The sequence below is a fragment of the Komagataella phaffii genome, chromosome 2, assembly GCF_000027005.1.
Source record: "Komagataella phaffii GS115 chromosome 2, complete sequence".
Taxonomy (NCBI): Eukaryota; Fungi; Ascomycota; class Pichiomycetes; order Pichiales; family Pichiaceae; genus Komagataella; species Komagataella phaffii.
In genome coordinates, this window is record NC_012964.1 from 1,378,827 (window position 1) to 1,399,405 (window position 20,579).

General features: G+C 41.1%; 16 protein-coding genes across 16 annotated transcripts; 6 read left to right on the forward strand and 10 right to left on the reverse strand.

Annotated features, from left to right (window-relative positions):
* Positions 1-946: 946 nt before the first annotated feature.
* Positions 947-1,396, reverse strand: PAS_chr2-1_0728 (60S ribosomal protein L28; the record flags this gene model as incomplete). The annotated part of the gene is made up of 1 exon (XM_002491612.1): positions 947-1,396. One exon carries the CDS (start codon positions 1,394-1,396, stop codon positions 947-949), a length of 450 nt encoding a protein of 149 aa, XP_002491657.1.
* A 182-nt stretch (positions 1,397-1,578) lies between these two features.
* On the reverse strand, positions 1,579-3,060 carry PAS_chr2-1_0881 (uncharacterized protein; the record flags this gene model as incomplete). The annotated part of the gene is made up of 1 exon (XM_002491613.1): positions 1,579-3,060. The coding sequence occupies one exon, from the start codon at positions 3,058-3,060 to the stop codon at positions 1,579-1,581; it is 1,482 nt and encodes a 493-aa protein (XP_002491658.1).
* Positions 3,061-3,304: 244 nt separating this feature from the next.
* On the forward strand, positions 3,305-3,946 carry PAS_chr2-1_0729 (Hypothetical protein; the record flags this gene model as incomplete). The annotated part of the gene is made up of 1 exon (XM_002491614.1): positions 3,305-3,946. One exon carries the CDS (start codon positions 3,305-3,307, stop codon positions 3,944-3,946), a length of 642 nt encoding a protein of 213 aa, XP_002491659.1.
* An 8-nt stretch (positions 3,947-3,954) lies between these two features.
* Positions 3,955-5,088, reverse strand: PAS_chr2-1_0730 (Endoribonuclease; the record flags this gene model as incomplete). Its single annotated transcript, XM_002491615.1, has 1 exon — positions 3,955-5,088. The coding sequence occupies one exon, from the start codon at positions 5,086-5,088 to the stop codon at positions 3,955-3,957; it is 1,134 nt and encodes a 377-aa protein (XP_002491660.1).
* A 117-nt stretch (positions 5,089-5,205) lies between these two features.
* Positions 5,206-6,306, reverse strand: PAS_chr2-1_0731 (Protein that binds tRNA and methionyl-and glutamyl-tRNA synthetases (Mes1p and Gus1p); the record flags this gene model as incomplete). Its single annotated transcript, XM_002491616.1, has 1 exon — positions 5,206-6,306. One exon carries the CDS (start codon positions 6,304-6,306, stop codon positions 5,206-5,208), a length of 1,101 nt encoding a protein of 366 aa, XP_002491661.1.
* Positions 6,307-6,519: 213 nt separating this feature from the next.
* PAS_chr2-1_0732 (uncharacterized protein) lies at positions 6,520-7,965 on the forward strand (the record flags this gene model as incomplete). Its single annotated transcript, XM_002491617.1, has 1 exon — positions 6,520-7,965. One exon carries the CDS (start codon positions 6,520-6,522, stop codon positions 7,963-7,965), a length of 1,446 nt encoding a protein of 481 aa, XP_002491662.1.
* A 17-nt stretch (positions 7,966-7,982) lies between these two features.
* Positions 7,983-8,484, reverse strand: PAS_chr2-1_0733 (Essential light chain for Myo1p, light chain for Myo2p; the record flags this gene model as incomplete). Its single annotated transcript, XM_002491618.1, has 2 exons — positions 7,983-8,417; positions 8,482-8,484. The coding sequence occupies 2 exons, from the start codon at positions 8,482-8,484 to the stop codon at positions 7,983-7,985; spliced, it is 438 nt and encodes a 145-aa protein (XP_002491663.1).
* Positions 8,485-8,671: 187 nt separating this feature from the next.
* Positions 8,672-9,719, forward strand: PAS_chr2-1_0734 (uncharacterized protein; the record flags this gene model as incomplete). The annotated part of the gene is given in 2 exon segments (XM_002491619.1): positions 8,672-8,980; positions 8,991-9,719. 2 exon segments carry the CDS (start codon positions 8,672-8,674, stop codon positions 9,717-9,719), a joined length of 1,038 nt encoding a protein of 345 aa, XP_002491664.1.
* A 116-nt stretch (positions 9,720-9,835) lies between these two features.
* Positions 9,836-10,369, reverse strand: PAS_chr2-1_0735 (Hypothetical protein; the record flags this gene model as incomplete). Its single annotated transcript, XM_002491620.1, has 1 exon — positions 9,836-10,369. The coding sequence occupies one exon, from the start codon at positions 10,367-10,369 to the stop codon at positions 9,836-9,838; it is 534 nt and encodes a 177-aa protein (XP_002491665.1).
* A 153-nt stretch (positions 10,370-10,522) lies between these two features.
* PAS_chr2-1_0736 (GTP cyclohydrolase II) lies at positions 10,523-11,566 on the forward strand (the record flags this gene model as incomplete). Its single annotated transcript, XM_002491621.1, has 1 exon — positions 10,523-11,566. One exon carries the CDS (start codon positions 10,523-10,525, stop codon positions 11,564-11,566), a length of 1,044 nt encoding a protein of 347 aa, XP_002491666.1.
* A 306-nt stretch (positions 11,567-11,872) lies between these two features.
* Positions 11,873-13,543, reverse strand: PAS_chr2-1_0737 (Hypothetical protein; the record flags this gene model as incomplete). Its single annotated transcript, XM_002491622.1, has 1 exon — positions 11,873-13,543. One exon carries the CDS (start codon positions 13,541-13,543, stop codon positions 11,873-11,875), a length of 1,671 nt encoding a protein of 556 aa, XP_002491667.1.
* Positions 13,544-13,711: 168 nt separating this feature from the next.
* Positions 13,712-14,637, reverse strand: PAS_chr2-1_0738 (uncharacterized protein; the record flags this gene model as incomplete). Its single annotated transcript, XM_002491623.1, has 2 exons — positions 13,712-14,205; positions 14,283-14,637. The coding sequence occupies 2 exons, from the start codon at positions 14,635-14,637 to the stop codon at positions 13,712-13,714; spliced, it is 849 nt and encodes a 282-aa protein (XP_002491668.1).
* Positions 14,638-14,814: 177 nt separating this feature from the next.
* Positions 14,815-17,904, forward strand: PAS_chr2-1_0739 (Regulatory subunit of trehalose-6-phosphate synthase/phosphatase complex; the record flags this gene model as incomplete). The annotated part of the gene is made up of 1 exon (XM_002491624.1): positions 14,815-17,904. One exon carries the CDS (start codon positions 14,815-14,817, stop codon positions 17,902-17,904), a length of 3,090 nt encoding a protein of 1,029 aa, XP_002491669.1.
* A 30-nt stretch (positions 17,905-17,934) lies between these two features.
* On the reverse strand, positions 17,935-18,759 carry PAS_chr2-1_0740 (Hypothetical protein; the record flags this gene model as incomplete). The annotated part of the gene is made up of 1 exon (XM_002491625.1): positions 17,935-18,759. One exon carries the CDS (start codon positions 18,757-18,759, stop codon positions 17,935-17,937), a length of 825 nt encoding a protein of 274 aa, XP_002491670.1.
* A 163-nt stretch (positions 18,760-18,922) lies between these two features.
* On the forward strand, positions 18,923-19,375 carry PAS_chr2-1_0741 (Translation initiation factor eIF1A; the record flags this gene model as incomplete). Its single annotated transcript, XM_002491626.1, has 1 exon — positions 18,923-19,375. One exon carries the CDS (start codon positions 18,923-18,925, stop codon positions 19,373-19,375), a length of 453 nt encoding a protein of 150 aa, XP_002491671.1.
* A 68-nt stretch (positions 19,376-19,443) lies between these two features.
* Positions 19,444-20,526, reverse strand: PAS_chr2-1_0742 (Hypothetical protein; the record flags this gene model as incomplete). The annotated part of the gene is made up of 1 exon (XM_002491627.1): positions 19,444-20,526. The coding sequence occupies one exon, from the start codon at positions 20,524-20,526 to the stop codon at positions 19,444-19,446; it is 1,083 nt and encodes a 360-aa protein (XP_002491672.1).
* Positions 20,527-20,579: the final 53 nt, after the last annotated feature.

Genomic DNA, 20,579 nt, shown 5'->3' on the forward strand with positions numbered 1-20,579 from the left:
GAATCTCCAAAATTCGACTCGTTGGTGAAGAATTTCATCTGCCAATCGGCCCACTTCATCGGTCTTGATTTGCTGACGGGTCCCCTCAAAGAATTCATCCAGACGCTTAGATCCTTTGTATCGTTTCTCATATTGCACAGCTTGGACCAGGAACTCATATTTGTCAATGTCCTTCACGATTCGAGATTCAAAGTTTCGTTGTTCCTCGTAATCAAGCCACAGATTGACCATCTCCTTTGCAAAAGCACTATTGTAGGGATCTATCAAGCTTCCTAGATACTTTATGGCGGCCAATTCTCTTTCGTATTTTTGCTGTTTGGTAACAGTGGTGTCTTTTGGGGTGATATCTCCAACCAAAGCTTCAGCTATGTCGTGGACCAACGAAATCTTGATACATTGTGATAAATCTATAGGTTCCTTTTGAGCTGTGGATAAGTTTGAGTTGTCTTTGAAATTGGCGGTGTTGAGAGACATAGATATGATTGACATTCTATACATATGATCTGAAATAGACTCTGCATTGTCAATCCCCATATTCAACCACCCAGTTCTCTTCTGTGTCTTCAGTAGTTCGACAACTTGTATAAATGCACTAATGTACGTGTAAGGGCCTACTTCAGCATTCTGAAGAAGATCCTTAACCTCGCTGGGTACGTGATCCTCCGGGTTCCAATCATTGGTGGACATCGGACAGTATAATGTAAAATGTAAACAGTAGAATAGGATATTTACTAAGCGAAAATTTGACCCCAAGAAAAAAATTAAGCCAAAGCAGATATAGAGTGAAATATGGTTAATTGGTGAAATATCACTCATTCGTTTTCAGATCATGAGATGCTCAGAAAGTACTTCAAAAACAGATATCTTCAAAGAAGGTCTACAATGCAGTTTAGCTATGGAAATTTTTTGTTTAAATATACAAAAGAGAGAGTCTCAAAGTCGACATTTAAGCAACTAATTCAACAACACCACCAACAGCTCTGATACTTTGCTCAGCCTCCTTGGAAACAAATCTAGCCTTGACGATAATTGGGATGTTTGGCAAAGAACCCTTACCAAGGACCTTACCATAACCATTGGCCAAAGTGTCAATAACGACGGCAGAAGAAGCAGAAGAGTTCTTCAAAGCATCTTCTCTCTTCTCTTCAGGAATCAAAGACCACAAGTTCTGGATGTTAATTACTGGGCGCCAGTAACGAGCTTGTTGTAAACGGAAGTGTCTCATACCAACCTTTCCGAAGTAACCTGGATGGTACTTGTCCATGTTGGTTCTGTGGTGGTGTTGACCACCGGCCTTACCACGACCACCGGGATGCTTTCTGTGCTTACCAACACGACCTTTACCGGCAGAGACATTACCTCTGTGCTTTCTGGTTGCTGAGAATCTGGTAGGCATTTTGTGTGATCTATTAAACCTTGTTAAAAAGGGAGGAAAAAGGGAATATTCTTATGAAAAGTTTGTATGGCGTTAGCGAAAGTTAGAGGAGGTGCGACCAAGGAAAGGAGGAGTGAATCGTTTCTTAATTAATGCACTAAATGCAGTCATGTGATTTCACAAAGGGCTGGTACGCGATTGCACTACCTTATTTCATCTCCCCAAACTTCTTTATAGGTTCCCTTTCCCTTGGTCTCTGGAATATAAAGATATGTATAATATCCGAATAGGAAACACATGAAGGCAAATATAAAGTAAACGTATCCTCCGATATATTCGTTTACGATGGGAAATAGATAACCGATGGCAAAGGTGGCTATCCAATTGGCAGCCGTACCCCAACTTTGAGCTATTCCTCTTACTTCCTGTTGACTGATTTCGGAAACTATTAAGAATGGAATTGGACCAATTGCGACAGCAAACGACCCAACATAGAGGAACGTAGCTAAAACAGACAATACTGCAACTGAATTGATGATGCCCACTGCCATGGCTACTGAGGAAATACCCATCAAAGTTGCTGATGTAAGCAACAGTGGTTTCCTGCCCCATCTATCCATAAACAGAGAAGCTGTACCCGTAACTGTTAAATTAAGCAAAGATATCAGACAATTGATAGCCAATGCACCAGTTGGGAAGAGACTCACTAGGACTTTCACTCCGTAGAAGATTATCGAATTGATTCCACAGAATTGCTGCCCTACCATGATGAAAGTGACATTTCTTCGTGACCTAGAATACTTGGAAGATGTCAGGTACGATTTGAGCGACAGATTAGCCTGCTCTGGGTTTTCTGCAATATATCTTTCTCTACTAAGCTTTTCCCTCTCCCAGGAAGTTATTTCCTCCTGACATCTATTCAAATCTCCATTTCGTAATTGAAAAAGAACTGCCAAAGCTTCCCTCGAGTTTGAGGATTCAATTGCTAGCCACTTCGGCGATTCAAGTGCAAAGTTGGATGCCACAAAATTAACTATTGCAATAACGAATGCCGTAACGAGAATGTATCTCCATTGTTCATCGTTGGTCCATCCAATTGCTAGGAGTTGAGTGAGTAAGATACCTACATTGATAAAAATTTGATTCATGCTGCCCAGCAGTCCGCGCAATTCAACAGGGGAGACTTCATTGATGTATAGTGCGGAAACAACAATTCCACTACCAGCTCCAATTCCTGACAAGAGTCTTCCACAAAGAAGCTGGCCATAAGTATTGCTGAGCGACTCCAGCAGAGATCCAACAGCGAATACCAAAGAATTGGCTGTGAACATCTTCTTTCTGCCTATGTTTTCAGACAATTGACCTGCGTATAGTGATCCCAATAGGCCTCCTATAGTAAATATAGAAGTAACAATACCAATTTGATTAACGTCCAGAGGTATGCAGCTTTTGTAACCATGTCTTCCAAACCACGACTTTGCGTAATCTTCGTGTGGTCCAGTAATAGGGGTTCTACATGTGTAGACAGACTCTGGGGCATTTAGTTCCGACATATGATAGCCATATTGAACGGAACTCAAACATGACATTAGAACTGCAAGTACAAGTGGAAGCGAGATAGCAGGAGATTGGCTCAAATAGTTTGAACCCAGCAGCTCGGCAGAGTCCGATTCGTCTAGTGGCATGGAAGCTTGGAGGTATGTGGAGAGGTGGAGGAATCGAAGAAAGGGGGCACTATATCTTGTTGCTGGAAGAACAATGCAACACGCGGAATGTATGGGGATCGCTCTATATCAAAAAATCTCAAACCCTCCTCTCACCCTTCCGTTAGTGGGTTATCAAATTCAGCTGAAGACACTTTGTACGTAGCTCCTCACTCCTCATCCATACAACACTAGAAACGTCTTCAGGATTGGAACTGCAACCTAAATGAGTGACCAAACGCCCAATCCTAACGATATGAATAATGCTATCATCAATCAATGGACACAAGATGAACTAGATCACATGAATCTATTTGAAGCCTTCAACTTTGACAACCATGGACAAAGATTTGGACTACATCCTATTTATAGATTGCCTTTGCTAGCACTCAGTGGCTCTCTAGTTGGAGGAGTCTCAGGGATGATGTACGGGTACCAGCTTGGCGGCCTGAAATACCTCGCAATGAATGCTCATCGTATGCCAACGGATCGCAACGGCTGGTTTTATTATCACAAGAGAAAAAATTTCGTTTGTTTGAAGGACTCATTTGTCACAGGTTTCAGGCAGGCAGCTAAAGTTGGTCTCTTGGTTGGTACTCTGTTCTCTCTGGAGGCTTATTTCGACTATGCAAGAGGTACTATAGATTTTGCCAATACTATGATGGCCACGACAATTTCTGGGTGGATATATGCCAATGCGTACCAATTGAGTTCCTACCAGGCAAAAAGTTTAGTGAAAAGAGGTGCTGGGGTGGGTTTGCTCTTGGGATTATTACAAGATGCTTCTAACTATTTAATTGGTAACGATGTGTGGTATCTGAGAGTGTTTTTTGGTATAAATCCGAGATTGAGTCGTAAATTAAGCTGAGACCTAATTCATTCGTCCAAATCTAATATAGGATAGTTAAGGATCACCGCAACTCCAGTCAGCTCATCCAACTGTTTACCTGAATCGTGCAAGCTGGAGAGAATCGAGACATCTCCACCTTGAGCTTTCACTGTTTCAGCTATCTGAATGTATTTCTTTCTTTGGGAAATACTATCAGATCTGAACAATGAATCTGTCAACAAAAGGTGACGAATAGCACCTCCAATTTCCAAAGCCTTATCGCATTCATCAGGCCCATACCATGCCCTACCGTCATCCAAGTTCAGAATCTTGAAAAAGTCATCAAGAACGCTGATTTCTTTTGCATATTTTGTATCACTCAGTTTTTTCTGGAGCTCAGGGTTATGGAACGCCTCCTCCAACCCTTGTAAATAGCCGGTAGAAGAGTGAGTCACAATGAATTTTGATTTTGCAGCCAACAGTTCCTTATTATTATCCTTCGCCGCTTTTTGGAAGAGTTTTGTAATAAGGTTATCCGCCACAAATCCTGGAGAGGCTAATACAATAGCTTTTAACTTCACATAGTCTAGATTCCTCAACATTGTATCAACGGTGCTGTCCAAAAATTTTGTGTAAGCCTTATCGTATGCGGAATTATCTCCCCGTCGTTTCTTGGGTATGGATTTTTCAACTTTGGCTCTCAATACTGTAAGACTTTCAGTAATAAGGCAAATATGAGCAACACCTTCTTGAAGCACAACAGCGCCAAGTTCAGCCTTCTCTTCTACTGAGCAGGACTTCGTAATAATATCATACGCCACTTGATCCCAATCAGATTTAAACAATGAGAACTTATGGTTATATTGGAGCTCTGCCGTATGGTAAGAGTTTAAGGGCACATCATCGTTTTGAGTTCGTGTACGCCCCTTTATGCGCATGATTTCATCTATGGGAGAGAAATCTACATCCTCAACCTGTATTCTAAGGTTCACGATCTTTTTCTCTTGCTTTGCTTTGGATGACTCTTTCCCAGGCTTCTTGACATATCGCACTGTGGTCAGTTGAACCTCATCGTCCTTGGCAATCAGATTATATACCGCCCAAAGATCTTCCTTATCTTCAGGTACAAGAACCACCACTCCACTAGAGTCCTTCTCAAACGATTGACTTAGCAATTTCATCTTGGTATTCAAAAGGATGAGGAGTAGATGAGAATAGGTGATAAATGCGCAGGTAAAAATTATAGATGTCAGATGTCGAGTATTGACCAAAAGACAAAAGAGTATTTAAACACTAACTTAACTCACTTGAGCACCAACAAGCGTACTGGCATGGCATAAAGCTCCGGAAGAGTGTACCAGTTTAGCAGCTGGTTTTCCTTCCTCCTGGTAAAGAACTTCAAAAGCCTCGTTCGTTGTGAAACGAGGTTGAACAGTCTCAAAGATCTTCTTCTTTGGATTCAGCTGTTTCTCGGGAGTACCGTCGAAACCTTCGAAGAAAATCTTGTCACCAGCAGCGGCCCCCTCGGGTGGATTTACGAATTCAACACGGTCTATTTCCTTTTTGGAGGCACACAAAACCATAGCGGAGGACTTGATTCCTCTCATGTTAACTGGTTTAAGATTGGCAATGACCACAACATAACGTTGTTGCATATCCTCAATAGGAACATATTTCACTAGTCCAGAACATACAGTTCTTGGGCCTTCCGGATCACCCATGTCAATTGTTGACACATACAATGAATCAGCGTCTGGGTGCTTTACAGCTTTCTGGATGAATCCAACACGAAAGTCGACCATAGATGGGTTGGGAGGAACTTGCGAAGCATTGGCTTTGGCTTCGAGTTCCGCCCTGGCCTTAGCTTTTGCAGCCTTCTTTGCTTCCTTGGCTTCTTTAGCGGCCTTACGAGCGGCTTCATCTTGAGGAGGGCCAGTTGGTTTGCCTTCAGGCTTATCTTGAGCCTTGGATTTTTGGGGTTTCTGTAACTCTGCATCCCCCTTTGGTTGCTCCTTTTTCTTCTCTGGTTTAGCCTTGATCTCCCTTGGTACTTCAGCAGAGTAGTTAACAGTGAATGGGGTTTTGGGCTCTAGGAGAGTGTGCTGAACAAGATCTGCCCATCTAATTATATGTCTATAACGACTCAAGTCTTCGATCGAGCTCCAGCTTCTCAGCATAGACTCGGTTTGAGAGAAAACATCAACATCTGCTTCAGATGGAGAGTTACCAACAATGTATGTTCTAGTTTTCAAGAACTCGTTCAACTTTGCAAGATTTTCAGGAAGTCTCAAAGCCAAAGTAGTCCATTGTGAAGCAAGAGCAGCTTCTTCGGCACTCAATTTTGGAAATGCAGAGACATCAATTCTAAGTTTCTGGAGTGGTTGTTCAAGGTCTGACATTGGTATTATTGAAGAAAGGTCAGGATGATTCACTGAGACTTTTTTTTTCGCTTCAGTTTAGAGAGGTGCCTCCCAGCTTTTCCTTGCAGATGTCCCTTCAAAACGTCTCACCCTCAAACTGATTTTTCCTCACCCTGTCTTTCCGTAAACTATAATCACCCCCGCTCACCAGAAAAACTGAACATCTGGTAGAATAGTCTTAGAGTACCAGACATGGTAGACAAAGCTACTACAGAGAGAAAACTGAAGGCTCCATTATCTGGTCGCAAAAGAGTACCTAAGAAAACTGCACATGCTTGTAATTACTGCCATCAGGCTCATATGACTTGTGATGACTCCAGGCCTTGCAAAAGATGCATACAACGGAACTTAGCTGATTCTTGTAGGGATGCTCCACGTAAGAAAAAGAAATATTTAATGGATATCCCAGACGAAGTAGCAGACCCTTCTGCTCAGCAGTTAACTCCGGACGCAGTTATGGGACCTTCCCCTTCTACAATGACCCTTTCACAATCAAACGCATTCATGTCATCCGCTGCCGATCTAGAATATTCTATATTGGGAAATATCATTCATCAGGATAGCGGTCAGTTCGTTGGCACTGATGGCACTGTCATTAGTCCTAGCATCAGTACATCAGATGACAATTCCCACATTACTCCTTTGGCACACTATAATGGCGCAATCCAGGGACCTGCCGTATACACAAAATCTCCCTTGAATTTTGAAGGTTCCTACGCTATGACCCCAATTCAAAGACGCACAGATATTAATGAAATACAGCCTGATCTACTACGGAGTGAACCTTCCTCTAATGACACTTTTGGACCAACCTTACATGGAGAAGAGCCTTCTTGTGATAGCTCCACTAACCAGTACTTTATAGGTCCCTCATTTTCGTCAGATGGCAGGGCTCAGACTCTGACATTTCCATACGTTGTTAGTCAGATTGAAAGAACCAAACGCTACAATCCTAAAGAATTTCGTCGAAGAAACAAAAAATCAGCCATTTCGTTCAGTGTCGGTCTAATGACAGACGAATCCTCAGACAAAAGAGATGAGTCTATTACGGGGTTGGTCTATCACGAACCATCTGAGATTTACTCCAAAATAAAAAGACCTTACTCGTATCCACAATACTACCACAGTTTAATCCTATATCTCAGAAAACGGTTTGATAAAGAATCACTAGTCGCCATGTCCAAGGCAATGGCCGAATATAGACCGTCATTCATAGCAGGAACCATGAACTTGAAGGAAGATGATTTGATATTTACAGAACAGTGTTTTCAAAGAACATTACTAGAGTACGATAACTACATTTCTATCAGTGGAACTCCTACGGTTGTTTGGAGGAGGACCTCACAACTGGCCTATGTGGGGAGCGAGTTCTGTGTCCTCACTGGCTGGTCCAAAGAACAACTACTGGGAAGGTCAACGTTTATTGTTGAAATACTCGACGATAAATCAGTGCTTGATTATTTTGAGCTTTTTTCTAAGATTGCCTTCGGTGACTTCAGAGGAGCTACTATGACAGAATGTACCCTGTTGACCCCTGATGGCAAAAAAATTCGAACCAGTTCGATATGGACTCTAAAGCGAGACGTTTTTGGCATACCCATGATGGTAATAGCAAATTTTCTCCCCATCTTGACATGAACATATTAAACACTACTTTACTGAGCCAAAATAGACTTGACAAACTCCACATAGTCTACATTACCTTCCTCCGTCACGTTGACACCCTTCAAAAGTTCATCAACTTCACTGTCGGTCAGCTTCTCTCCAATGGATGTCAAGACGTATCTCAACTCTCCCACTCCAATAAATCCTGTGAGATTTTTGTCAAATACCTGCAAACCACGAATATAATCCTCTGGTTGCCCTAATGGCTTGAACCCATCCGGACGGTCAATAATCTTAACGTATGTGTCGAAATCCAACTCTGCGTTGTTAGGCAAATATTGTTCCTGTAGGTTGGAGATCTCGGCCAGGGTGGGGTTTTGTCCGACTGCCCTTAAAAGATCTCCAAGGGAGTCAGAGGACACCTTACCAGTTCCTTTCTTATCGAATAAGGAGAAGGCATCTTTGTATGTTTTGGTATTTTGTGACTATACGCTGGTTAGAAAATATTCATCAGCAATGCAAAAGCAATTTTCCAATGTGGAAACGTACCATAATGTTTGTTATAGAGTTTATATATCAAAATTGACGACGTTTAGATGTGTTATGTTTTCTTGATCTTTGCCCAAAACATGTAAACACGAGAAATGCGCGAGGCAAAGCACATATTACCCGGCTTTGGCAAGGATGTCCGATGTATTGCATCAATCCACTATCGTGCAGGTTTCTTTTCAAGTGGTAAATGAATGCAACAAGAATAGCTGTGGTTAAGTCTAAACTTCCACCATGCTGCGTGAGGGTTTTGCCGCAAGATACTTCAATAATAGTACTAGGAACATACAAACTGGAGCAAAATGGCTCACGACATGGAAGCATTGAGGTGTACAAACAGGAGGATTCAATCAACTACCTGCTAAATTATCCTACTGAATCTGCTATTTTAGATCTCAAGATCAACCCATTCAATGCAAACATTTTAATAAGTGCTCATTCAACAGGAGAGATCATTATATGGAAAATAGATTCGGAAGACAAAACGAAATTGACAAAAGTAGCAAGAGATTCAAGTGTTCGATCAAGATCCTGAGTGTCTTGCAACATCGATAGTCTTTTCACCGGTAATTGAAAACATAGTGTCTGTAACAGGCACAGATGGGTCAGTTAAGCTTGTGGACCTTGAACGAGGTGACATAACCAATTTTTCAACGAAGCACGATTTTGAGTGCTGGATCACAAACTTTGGAAGCCAGAATGCGTTAGAGAACGTTATTTTTAGTGGTGGTGACGACGCCCAATTGATTGCTCACGATTTAAGGGAGCCGAACACAAGTATATTTGCGTCCCGAAAGCTTCATGACGCAGGAGTCGTCAGTATTTTACCTTCTACTATCTGCTTGCACCAGTCACACACAAGCGAATGGAAGACGAATAACCCTTATGAATTGTGGACGGGATCATATGACGACCATATAAAATCCATTGATTTGAGAGTTTTACCTCCAAATAAACTTATTGCTGGATATCCTCCCCGAGTAATTGATGAGCTCAACTTAGGGGGTGGAGTCTGGAGATTAACGCCCTCTCCATTACCGAATGACGATAGAGTTTTGGTCAATTGCATGTATGATGGGGCACGAATAGTAAATAAGGACGATGCTAAAGAATTTGAAGTGCTCAAGACATTTACTGGAGATCACGAAAGCATATGCTATGGTGGAGACTGGATTGAACCCTCTCAGGTAATCACCACTAGCTTTTACGACGGAATAGTGCAATCATGGGTACCATAGCTATAAGATAGAAAAAAAAAAAGCGTCACTCAGCAACTTCTTCCACCCATTTTTTGAGTTCTTCCCAATCTACTTCTTTATCTTTGTTGTCAATTAGTTCAAGATCACAGTATTGGCTAACGGGTAGTTGTTTTTTCTAAAGCTACCACTGTTGGAATTTTGGTTACCATATACGTGCTCAGCAATTGATGGTTTGCCGTTTCATCAGCTTCAATATCAACCATGTTGACAGATTTTTCGGTCTCCAACGAAACAATCCTTTGAAGGGCCCCAGTCAGTTTATTTGAGGCAGTTTCACCACGATACACAAAATTGAGTAATAGCGGAGGCTTTTGGATTAGATAGGGATGTAATTCTGAAGGATCTCTGACTGGCAGGAAGATACGATTACCAGATTTGGTGCTAGCGGGTGGATAAAACAATTGTGTTCTGACTTTCAGCCAACCCCTTGATTGCCCAAACCATAGTGCTCCGGCAAGAAAAAGACCACCTCCGATGATATATTTATCTCTGGGTGTGAGAGCCATATTAGTTGCTGATAGTAACAGTATCTCTCGCTTCACCCACCTGTTTTCATCCCACCTCCAAACATTATCATTGGAAAAAGTGACAATCACATGACTAGTCACATGGCCGGCTCCTGGGTACATTTTATGCCCCACTCTTGCGCGATATGGGTCTAACCGGCGGCGTTACTAATATATTACTGAATCAGTTGTGACCAACAATAGTTACTATATCATTATCGGTTACTTTCCATAGTTGTTCACCTTTGATTTCGAGTTTATTTCAGCCTCCATCAAATGTCCGCCGCTCACGATATTTCAAACGAGGATGACATGTTTGACCGCATGCCAATTATCTCGCCTGTATTGTCAGCCAACGAAAATTCAGCTCAATCAACCCCCAAGCCCATAGATATCAGACACGAAGATGAGCCTGAATTATCCATAAAATCCGATAAACCGTCAGAGACTATTCACAATGATTTTGAAAAGCGACGACTGTTACCTGATGAGCTACCAGTAGTCGAGTGCATTGCCAGAGCCAGAATACCAACTACTCAGGGGCCCGAGATCTTTTTGCATTTATACTCCAATAACGTCGATAATAAGGAACATCTGGCTATAGTTTTTGGGGAAGACATCAGGTCTAAGTCTTTGTTTCGAAGACGACCCAATGAAACTCAATCAGATCGAATGACTCGTGGAGCCTACGTCGGCAAACTATATCCTGGAAGGACTATAGCAGATAGAGATGAGAGATCAGGAAAGGAAATTACTTGTGATGCCAACGGAGAACTGATTTATTCAAAAGAAGAAATAGAACAAGAAATAAAGGACCCCACTTTGGTTAGGATCCATTCAGAGTGTTACACAGGAGAAACTGCATGGTCTGCCCGATGCGATTGTGGTGAACAATTCGATGAAGCTGGAAGGCTTATGGGTAAATTCGGTAAAGGATGTATCGTTTACTTGAGACAAGAAGGACGAGGTATCGGACTAGGTGAGAAACTGAAGGCCTACAATTTGCAAGATTTAGGTGCCGACACTGTACAAGCAAATCTTTTACTAAGACACCCAGCAGACAAACGTTCTTTTTCTTTGGCAACAGCTATACTAATTGACTTAAATTTGACCAACGTTCGATTATTGACGAACAACCCAGACAAGATTATAGCGGTGGAAGGAAAGAATCGGCTTGTAAAAGTCATTGAAAGAATTCCCATGGTTCCCCTTGCTTGGCAGCATAAGGACAGCGGTATCCAATCAACAGAAGTTGACGGATATTTAAGGACTAAAATCGAGAGGATGGGTCATTTATTACAGAAACCTATTAATATATAGATTAGTAAGTAGACTTTTCTCCTATAAAAAATATGAGTAATGGTGAAATGATATTTAAACTTTATACGCTAATCTTCTTCATCCTCACTCAATCTAATCGTTCGACGTCCTGATATTATATATTAAAAGAGAGTCGAAAGTAGTCCTGGTGAAATCTGAAAAAAAATATGCTAAACTTCTTCTATAGGAGACTGTTGAAACTTTTAAATCATTCCATTTAATCATAATACCGTGGTGATAATAGCCTATGATTTTTACGAACTATGAACAAAGCACTAATATATACTATATTTACCAATAGTATATTTAACTCTGTTTGCTATCGTCATCACTATCTGCAAGTTCCAAGTTGTCTAACTGATTCAGAAGGCCAATGCCCTTCTCCAGATTTATATCATCGGTATTAGACTCATTGTCCAAGTGTACAGACGAACCTTTCTTAGAACTTTCATCAGAATTTTTGGATACATTGTCAGTCCCTGGGCTAGGAGCTGTATCCTTGAACTGGTAATCAGAATCGTAAAAGTTGATGTTAAGGAGCTTTCCAACACGCTTAGTATTCATATCTTTAAGAAGCTCAAGAACATCGGGCTTATCCGTTGCAACAGCACCTTCTTTGAGCCTGAGATGACCCGTTTCATCCTTGTACACACCAACTGATTGAGAAATGCAATGCTCTGGGCCAAGTGATAAGACGACCTCATTATGTTGGGCGCTACATAAATCCTTACCGAGAACTCGTTCAGCAACGGCTGCAACCTCTTCGATTCTAACCAGCTTTTTCTTATCAAGACTTGGATTTTGTGCATTCACAATTGATTTAATTATGTTTGTTGAAACGATCTCACTTGAGATTACTAAGCCGAATATAGTCTCTAAAGAAAGATCCAGTTGTTTCTCGTTCATCATTGTCTGTAGGTTGCTCACATCACCAAGACTGTAAACACTCGGAAATCCTTCAACTTGACAACATTCATTGAGTAGTACCGAGCCGTCTGTTGGAGATACAGCTTCTTTAAGGGATGTAGACAACAAAGGATATGTTATTGGCTCATTCTTGCAACACCAAAGAGTTATATCACTTCGGACATGTGACTGGTCTTTTGTAAGCACATATCGGCGGATGCGGCCTTTGTCATCAGGAATTTCCACTTCTCGTAACGCCCTTGAGTTTAATCTAACATCAATGCCCATTTCCTTAAGTTTCTGCAGAGCTTGCACTTGCAATTCGGTGGTTGGAAGTTCTCCATCGTCTTCCTTGTTGAATCGATTACTTAGAGAAGGAATAGCATGTCCTGAATGTAGCAGGGTCACTGATTTATCTGGGAATCTGGCTTTTACTTCTGTTGCTACTTGACAGCCTATTATTCCCCCACCTGCAATCGTTACGTATTGCGAATTTGCTATGCATGTAAACGCCTGATAAATCTCCTCCATGAAAGAAGATTTGGTGAATCCCTCAGGATTTAAAGGCCAGAGTCTTTTCTTACCAGGAACATAAACACAATAGTTGAATGGAAGATCAATTTCGTCACCTTCCATATCGTCAATAAGCAAATGGTGTTCATAGACTTCTAAAACCGTACCCTGTATAAAGCGAACTTCAATCCTATCCTGCAGTAATTGGTCGATTTTCACAGCTTCATTGTATGCGTCGTCAGTATCGTAATCTTCCCTCTTGACGGTGTTGGCCTCAGTGGAGTAAACTGAATACGGAAGATTCAAATCGTCCAGAGAAGCGTAAGTCAGAGCAGCAATCTCTACATTTGTTATAGCCCTTGGAATAGCAAAAGTATTGATGAATCCTCGTTTCGGATCAATCAAATAAACCTGAATCCTTCCCAGTTTATAGGGCTCACCTGTTTTCTGCCAGTGTAAAAAGACCTGCTTGTACTGCCTGATTATCGATTTAAGAACGGCTAAACCGGCAAAGGAAGCACCGACCACAGCAACAGTGATAACTTCTGAATCAGACATTGAGATTCTAAGGATTGATTGCCGGTGTTTGCTATCAAAGAGAGCTTATTAACTGCGAACTCAAAGTGGGTCCGTTTGAGATGTCAGATGTAGTGGGGAGAACCAATGGGCGGTTACAATCCGATTACGTCATAAACTTCGACCGCGTGCGTTAGGAAGGTTGAGTACCTAATCACATCTATTTACAAATCTAGCAAAGTTTCTTTCCAAAATCCTTTCCACTTCCTCATAAGATCTATCAGTAAATCTAGCTAGTAACTGGGCTGACTTTTTCAAGTCCTGATAATGAGCATTTGCAGAATCATATGAGTCGATGGCTCGGTCTGTTTCAATTAGAACCCTATCAATAGGGATTACCTTCAGTAGTTCTCTGTACTTTTGGGCTTGCTCCTCTTCAACTATAGTGAATAATGGAAAGGAGAAATAAATACTATTAGGAAACTTCTTCAGCCATTGGTGTGTCTGAGAAATGGGGCCGTTATAAGAGTGAAGACATATCGCCGAGTCGTCTCGTGCATAAACTTTTAGTACCTGGTCCAACAGAGCGCCATGAGCTTTGACACAATGAACAGATACAGGAACCCTTTTTCTGTAGGCCAATTCCAGGAAGATGCCTAAGATTTTCTTTTGATGGTCGATGTCCACTCTAAATTTAGTCAAACCTGTATTTTTTCATCTGTTGGGTAATTTGGGTAGCCCGACTGCGGAATTCTAAACACTTTGTCTAGTCCTATCTCACCGAGAATTTCGAAGTCAGTAGCCAGTTCATCCAAACTTAGGTCTATAGGCTCTGGCAACAAATCCAGCAAAATCTGAAACGACTTTGTATCTCCATTGGCTCCTGATATGGCTGTCATGTAATGCTCCGCTTTGCTCAAAGTTTTATCTACTCGATATAAATGGCTAAACCAAGGGTGAATTCCCTGGCTTTTCAGTAATGTGCGCAAAGGCCTCACTCGCTGTATTAACTCCCAGTCTCTCCAATAAGTTGACATTAAACAACAATTGAAGTTTCTAGCTTTTAAAATACTTACTAATTTTTCTACATCTAGACCTGATGTCGCATGGCAATGGGCATCAGATAGCTCTCCCATCCCTTAGTTGTAGATCTGTAAGCTCGTGGGGCATTTAGACATGCTTTGAATTTCATGTACGCCCCAATGTTCTCGGGTGATGGCGCGCGAAGCCTTTAAGATAGCAAGATCACAAGTTGCATCTCCAACTAGATTGCTTACCTTCCATTCTTTACGGTTTTCTCTGTGATTTACCCAATGACTGTTATAGTAGCCTCTTTATTTCTGCCTTATACGGTAGAGTTTCAGGTCGACAGTACTGCCATTGACCCCAATGCGGATATACTGGTGGAACATACTGACCCATCTACTGTAGAATCCAGGAGTAATATGGCTCTGAAAAGCTCAGAAGATTCTCTACTAGCTTCAATGAGCTCCGCTAACTTAGTTGAGGACTTCAGTCAGCAGAACTACCAGCAACTTAAATCTTTGCCAAAAGATGATGGCTCACCAGAGAATTTTTTTCAAGCAGGCCGCAGGTTCCCTACCGCCAATGCCCCTTTAATCGACGATGAAACCCCGGTGTTGTATGAGGGCACCGAAGCTTCCTTGCAGGCATTGAAGCCTCCGATTCTTAGAACCAGCTCTTCAATTTCTTTGTTTCAGGATGAACCAAGAGCTCCATCGCCAGCTCTTGGAAATCCTCCTCAATTCCTTTCCAAACAAAACTCCTACCCATCATCTCGAAACATCCAACTAACGACTCCAGGTTATGTTCAGCCACGTTCAAAGGTCAATTCACTGGCTGATAAATCGTCAGTTTCCGAGCTGAAGAAGTACAAAGAAACTCCGGCTTTTTCAAGTCTCAAGTTTAGTCGTTCGAATACAACTAGCACTTCCAAACTTATTAACAAGATAAAAAAGGAGGACCTAAATGAATATTTTGAATCGACAATCTCTGATTCTTCTACTTCCTCTTTAGTTCCGTCTACTAAGTTTGCACCTTTTGGTGGTTTTTCTACCTCGCCTGATGAATTGCTTTGCAATGATGAGGAGTTCTTTGCAAATGCCCCTTGGAAAGTAGTTGAGTTTTCCAAAGGTAATGGGTCTTTGAGGAATGCGATTAGAATTGCCAGACAACAGCTGCAGGTAGTTGATCAAATATCATGGGTGGGTACTTTGGGCATTCCGGTAGATGACTTACCACTTTCTACTAGAAATAGCGTTACGGAGACACTTGCTAGGGGATTTCACTCGAATGTGATATATGTGAACGATGAAACATTTACCGGTCATTACAACAGCTACTGCAAGCAGATCTTGTGGCCAACCTTACATTATGAAGTGCCAGATAACCCCAAGTCAAAGGCGTTCGAAGATCACTCCTGGGAATACTACAAGATTGTAAATCAGGCTTTTGCGGACAAAATTGTCCAAAAATACAAGGAGGGTGATTATGTATGGATTCATGATTATCATTTAATGTTGGTCCCTCAAATGGTTAGAGAAAAGTTACCAAATGCTAAAATTGGATTTTTTCTCCATGTAACATTCCCTTCCTCAGAAATATTTCGTTGTTTTGCTCATCGTAAAGAACTTCTCATCGGAATTTTAGGGGCCAACTGCGTTACCTTACAAATTGAAGAATATGTAAGGCACTTTTCGCAAACATGCAACCGCCTTCTCTTAGCGGATTATTCGAACGATGGTATCAAATACAATGGCAGAATTACAAAGATCAATCATTCTGCTATTGGAATTGAGGTTGATTCTCTGATTCGAAGAGTTTCAACGAGTCGAGTCACAGACTGGAGAGATAAAGTTAGGAACAGATGGCATGACAAGAACTTGCTGGTTACCAGAGATAAATTAGATAAATTGAGAGGTGTAAAACAAAAACTGCTTGCATACGAAAAGTTTCTTTCCAACTATCCTTCTTTCATTGACAATACAATTTTGATTCTAATTTGTCTTCCATCAGGGAATGAAGATGACGATTTGGAGGTAGATATTTTGTCAATTGTCGAAAGTATCAATTCAAAAAATCACAATATTTCCAACGAGAAATTAGTTGTCTACCTGAATCAAGATGTCGATTTTGATCAATACCTTGCACTACTTTCTGAGGCCGATGGGTTCATAGTCTCTTCAATGAGAGAAGGGATGAATTTGACGTCACACGAATTTATTGTGGCTAATAATGAAAAGCATTCACCTTTAATTCTGTCTGAATTCACTGGTTCAGCCTCTATATTTGCCGATGATGCCTTACTGATAAATCCATGGGACATCAACCAAGTTTCTCAATCTTTTTACCATGCCCTCACGATGGGAAAAAGCGAAAAGTTACGAAGATGGACTTCGATGTATCAAACAGTATTGAAGCATGACTCTCAGAACTGGATCAAAACATGTCTGGAAAGCATAGACAATGCTTGGAACAACGAAATTAAACGATCCAATGAATCTATTTCCTATTTCTCTCAGCCACTGTTTGACAAATTTTACAGCAGTTCCAGAAATGGGAAGAGACTATTTATAATCAATCTGGGAAAACTGGCCTCTGTAATTACCTTGGAAGGTACCACAAATGCCAAGGTAATTCCTGTTTCATTGCCCCGAATTTTTGAAGTCTTAACCAAACTATCAAGTGACCCAAGCAATTTGTTATACGTAATGAGCTACTTTAAACGGTCCCAGTTGACAAGAAGATACAAAAACTTTCCCGATATTGGCCTGATAGCTGAAAACGGAGGCTATGTTAAGTTGCACAACTCCAATGAATGGAACTCGCTTGTTTCTGATAGCGCCCAAAACTGGATGAAACCTGTCATTGACGTTGTTGAGTCATTTTGTGTCAGATTGCCAGACTGTTCCTACGAGATAGAGGATTGTACAGTAAGATTACACACTCAAAATGTTACAGGAGTTGACCAGGAGCACAAATTGGCCATGATTGGGGATTTTATCTCCCATGTGAACGATTTATTTTCCAATATTAATATACATGCGACTTTAGTCGGTGACATTGTGGTCATTCAAGAGGCAGATTTAGTGAAAAGAGCACTATCTTTTGTTCTTAGTAGACATGAGACTCACTTCGAAAATCGTGTCCACAGTGAGGCAATTTCTGATGAAAGCAGCTCCAGTGTTAAGTTGATGATGGTGATTGGTGGATGTACCCAAGTTGACGAGGAAATGTTCCGCTATTCTAAGGAAATGTACAATGAAGGCAAATGTGGAAGCTATCTCTCTGTCAAAGTTGGCAGAAGTAGATCATCTGACGCACAAACCTGCATCGAAGGGGTGAATGAATTATTTAATATCTTAAGTAATTTTGAAATCTAATTTGGACTGTCATTTGTTTCTTTGTCACCTTTAGGCTTTCAACCTTTTGAATTCCGAGCTTTGATTTCTACCATTAAAAGATTTGTTAACAAGGCGTTTTAGTTCCCTTAACTCTTTATAGTCTTCGTCCTGCAAAGAGCTGAATCTATCATCTATATTTTCAAACTCATTGAACGAGAGGGAGTAAGACTCTCGAGTTACCATCCAGAGTTTTTCTTTGGCCCTTTTATGCCTTTCTCGGTCCGCTTCCATTCGGGCAAGAATCTGTTGCTCACTTAAGGTATATAACCTTAACTTCGGGTCTGCATCTACCTCTGCCAAACTTTCCTGGCTCAGCTCAGTATTATCTTCTGATGCATAACGTTCCGAATGCAGTAGTGCTTTCTGCTGTAACAAAAACTTCCAACTTCTTTTTAATGGATCAGTAGTGTCCTCATCTAACGTTTCATTGAGGTTGAACTTTTTTTCGTACTCTTTGGTGTCCTTAAGTTGCAACTCATGTGATATGTGAGCCAGAATATGAAAACTGGAATGAAGGTTAACAAATGCTTTGGAGCTACTATTTACAGGTACGACTTTTTCCAAAATTACGGGTAAATCCTGAGCCAAATTCTCCACAAATGGACGTCCCTCTATCGCAGATCCTGATGCAATCAAGGAATCCACAAACTGAAAGATGTTTATTCTCACATTCAAGTCCACAGCATCCAGTACCTCCAGTATAACAGAGTGAAAATCCTCCTGCAAGTGTCGATTTTTGATAGCGTACATGGTGCAGTTTGTTACTGATTGCTGGGATGGCATTAGAATCTTCAGCATATCCGAGAAATGGATCCGAGCTTCAAAAGCATCCATAGTAGTCTCGATTGTAGAAAAAGGAATGTTGTATACATGGTAAGCAGAACTGATAAAGGCGCGATTGTATAGCTATTACCTAATCGTTGCAAATTGGCTTTTCTTCTCTTCTTTGCTCGAGAAATTTTCATCTTTTTAAGTCACTATTACATACATTTAAATCATGGGTAAATCAAACGGCAAAGGTGGTAAAAATAGAAGAAGAGGAAAGAACGATAATCACGGTCAGAAGCGAGAGCTGATCTACAAAGAGGAAGGTCAGGAGTATGCACAGATTACCAAAATGCTCGGAAATGGTAGAGTTGAAGCAACCTGTTTTGACGGAATCAAGAGAATGGGTCACATTAGAGGAAAGCTTAGAAAGAAGGTATGGATGTCCCAAGGTGACATTATTTTGGTGTCTTTGAGAGATTTCCAAGATGATCAGTGTGATGTTGTTCATAAATATAATGCTGACGAGGCTAGAACGTTGAAATCCAACGGCGAATTGCCTGAATCTGCCAAGATCAATGAGACCGATACCTTTGGTATGGAAGACAACGACGACGTCAACTTTGAGTTTGGTGCTGAGAGTGAAGAGGAAGAGGAGCAAGAGCTTGATATTGACGATATTTAAAGAAATACAGCGAGGAAATGTATGTATAGTATTCTGTTTATTCTCTTTGCTCTATAATATACAAGTTACTACCTATCATCTAGTTCAAAGCTATCGAAACGTCTCAGGCCAACAGACTCTTCGTTGTCTAACTGGCTCAAGCTCTCAGTCCGATTTCTTGGTTGTTGCATAGAATGTCTTACCTGTAGTCCACCAACCCCATTGTCGAAAGGAAAATCTCCCAGTCCATCCTCAGCTGAAGAAAACAGCTTTTCTGTCTGTTTGGACTTTCTAGAAATATTCAGAAGATAAACTCCGCTGAAAATGATAAGGAACCCACACAAAAGAGAAATAATGTTCACTGAAGACGTGGTATTGAACCCTTTGAATAAAATGAATGAGGCACATAATGTAGCCGTGGTAAAGGTGACATAATAAAGAGGGTTTACAATTGAAGTCTCGAACTGATCCAGTGCTTTGTTGAAGTAGTTCATCTGTGTCATAATGCACACCACCACTACCAGAATGAAAAAATAAGTTGATGGGTGAGTAAACTGATTATTACCTCCAAATGTGAGCTTCAAAGCTATTCCAAAAGCTTTAATAGACATAACAGACACAGAGCCAACTACGGAACATATGGAGATGTAAACCATGGGGTTCTTGTGTCCATATTTAGGGACTATCTTGTAGATAGTAACCAAGGTATACGAAGTTACCAAAAAACAATAAAACAAAAATCCTGGCTGCGTAGCATATTCCAAAATTTCATCTACTGTGTTAATCTCCTTATCCTCTGGGGCATGCAGAACGATGATTACTGATCCCAAGAGGCAGATTGCACAACCCATCTTACCCAAAGTCCCCAGTTCCTCTCTCAGGAACATGGCAGCTAATACCGCACCAATAATAACCGATAGTGCTCCCAAAGGAGTCACAAGGATGGCAGGTGCAAAGGTATATGCAGCAAAATTAGCGACTTCACCCAAAGCCATGGTAGCTATACCTGCCCACCATAATGGATTCTTCAGGTACTCGTGTCCCTGCACAACGTTAGATCCTTGCTTTTTAGACGTGTCATTTAGTCCCATTTTTGTAATAATAAACGAGGTTCCAATCGCAAGCGAAGAGCTGATAGCTAAAGCAAGCCCAATATATTTATCGTCCACCATATTTCTAAGAACCGTGTGACGTACCTGTATAGGCTGTGTTGGTGTTGTGACGA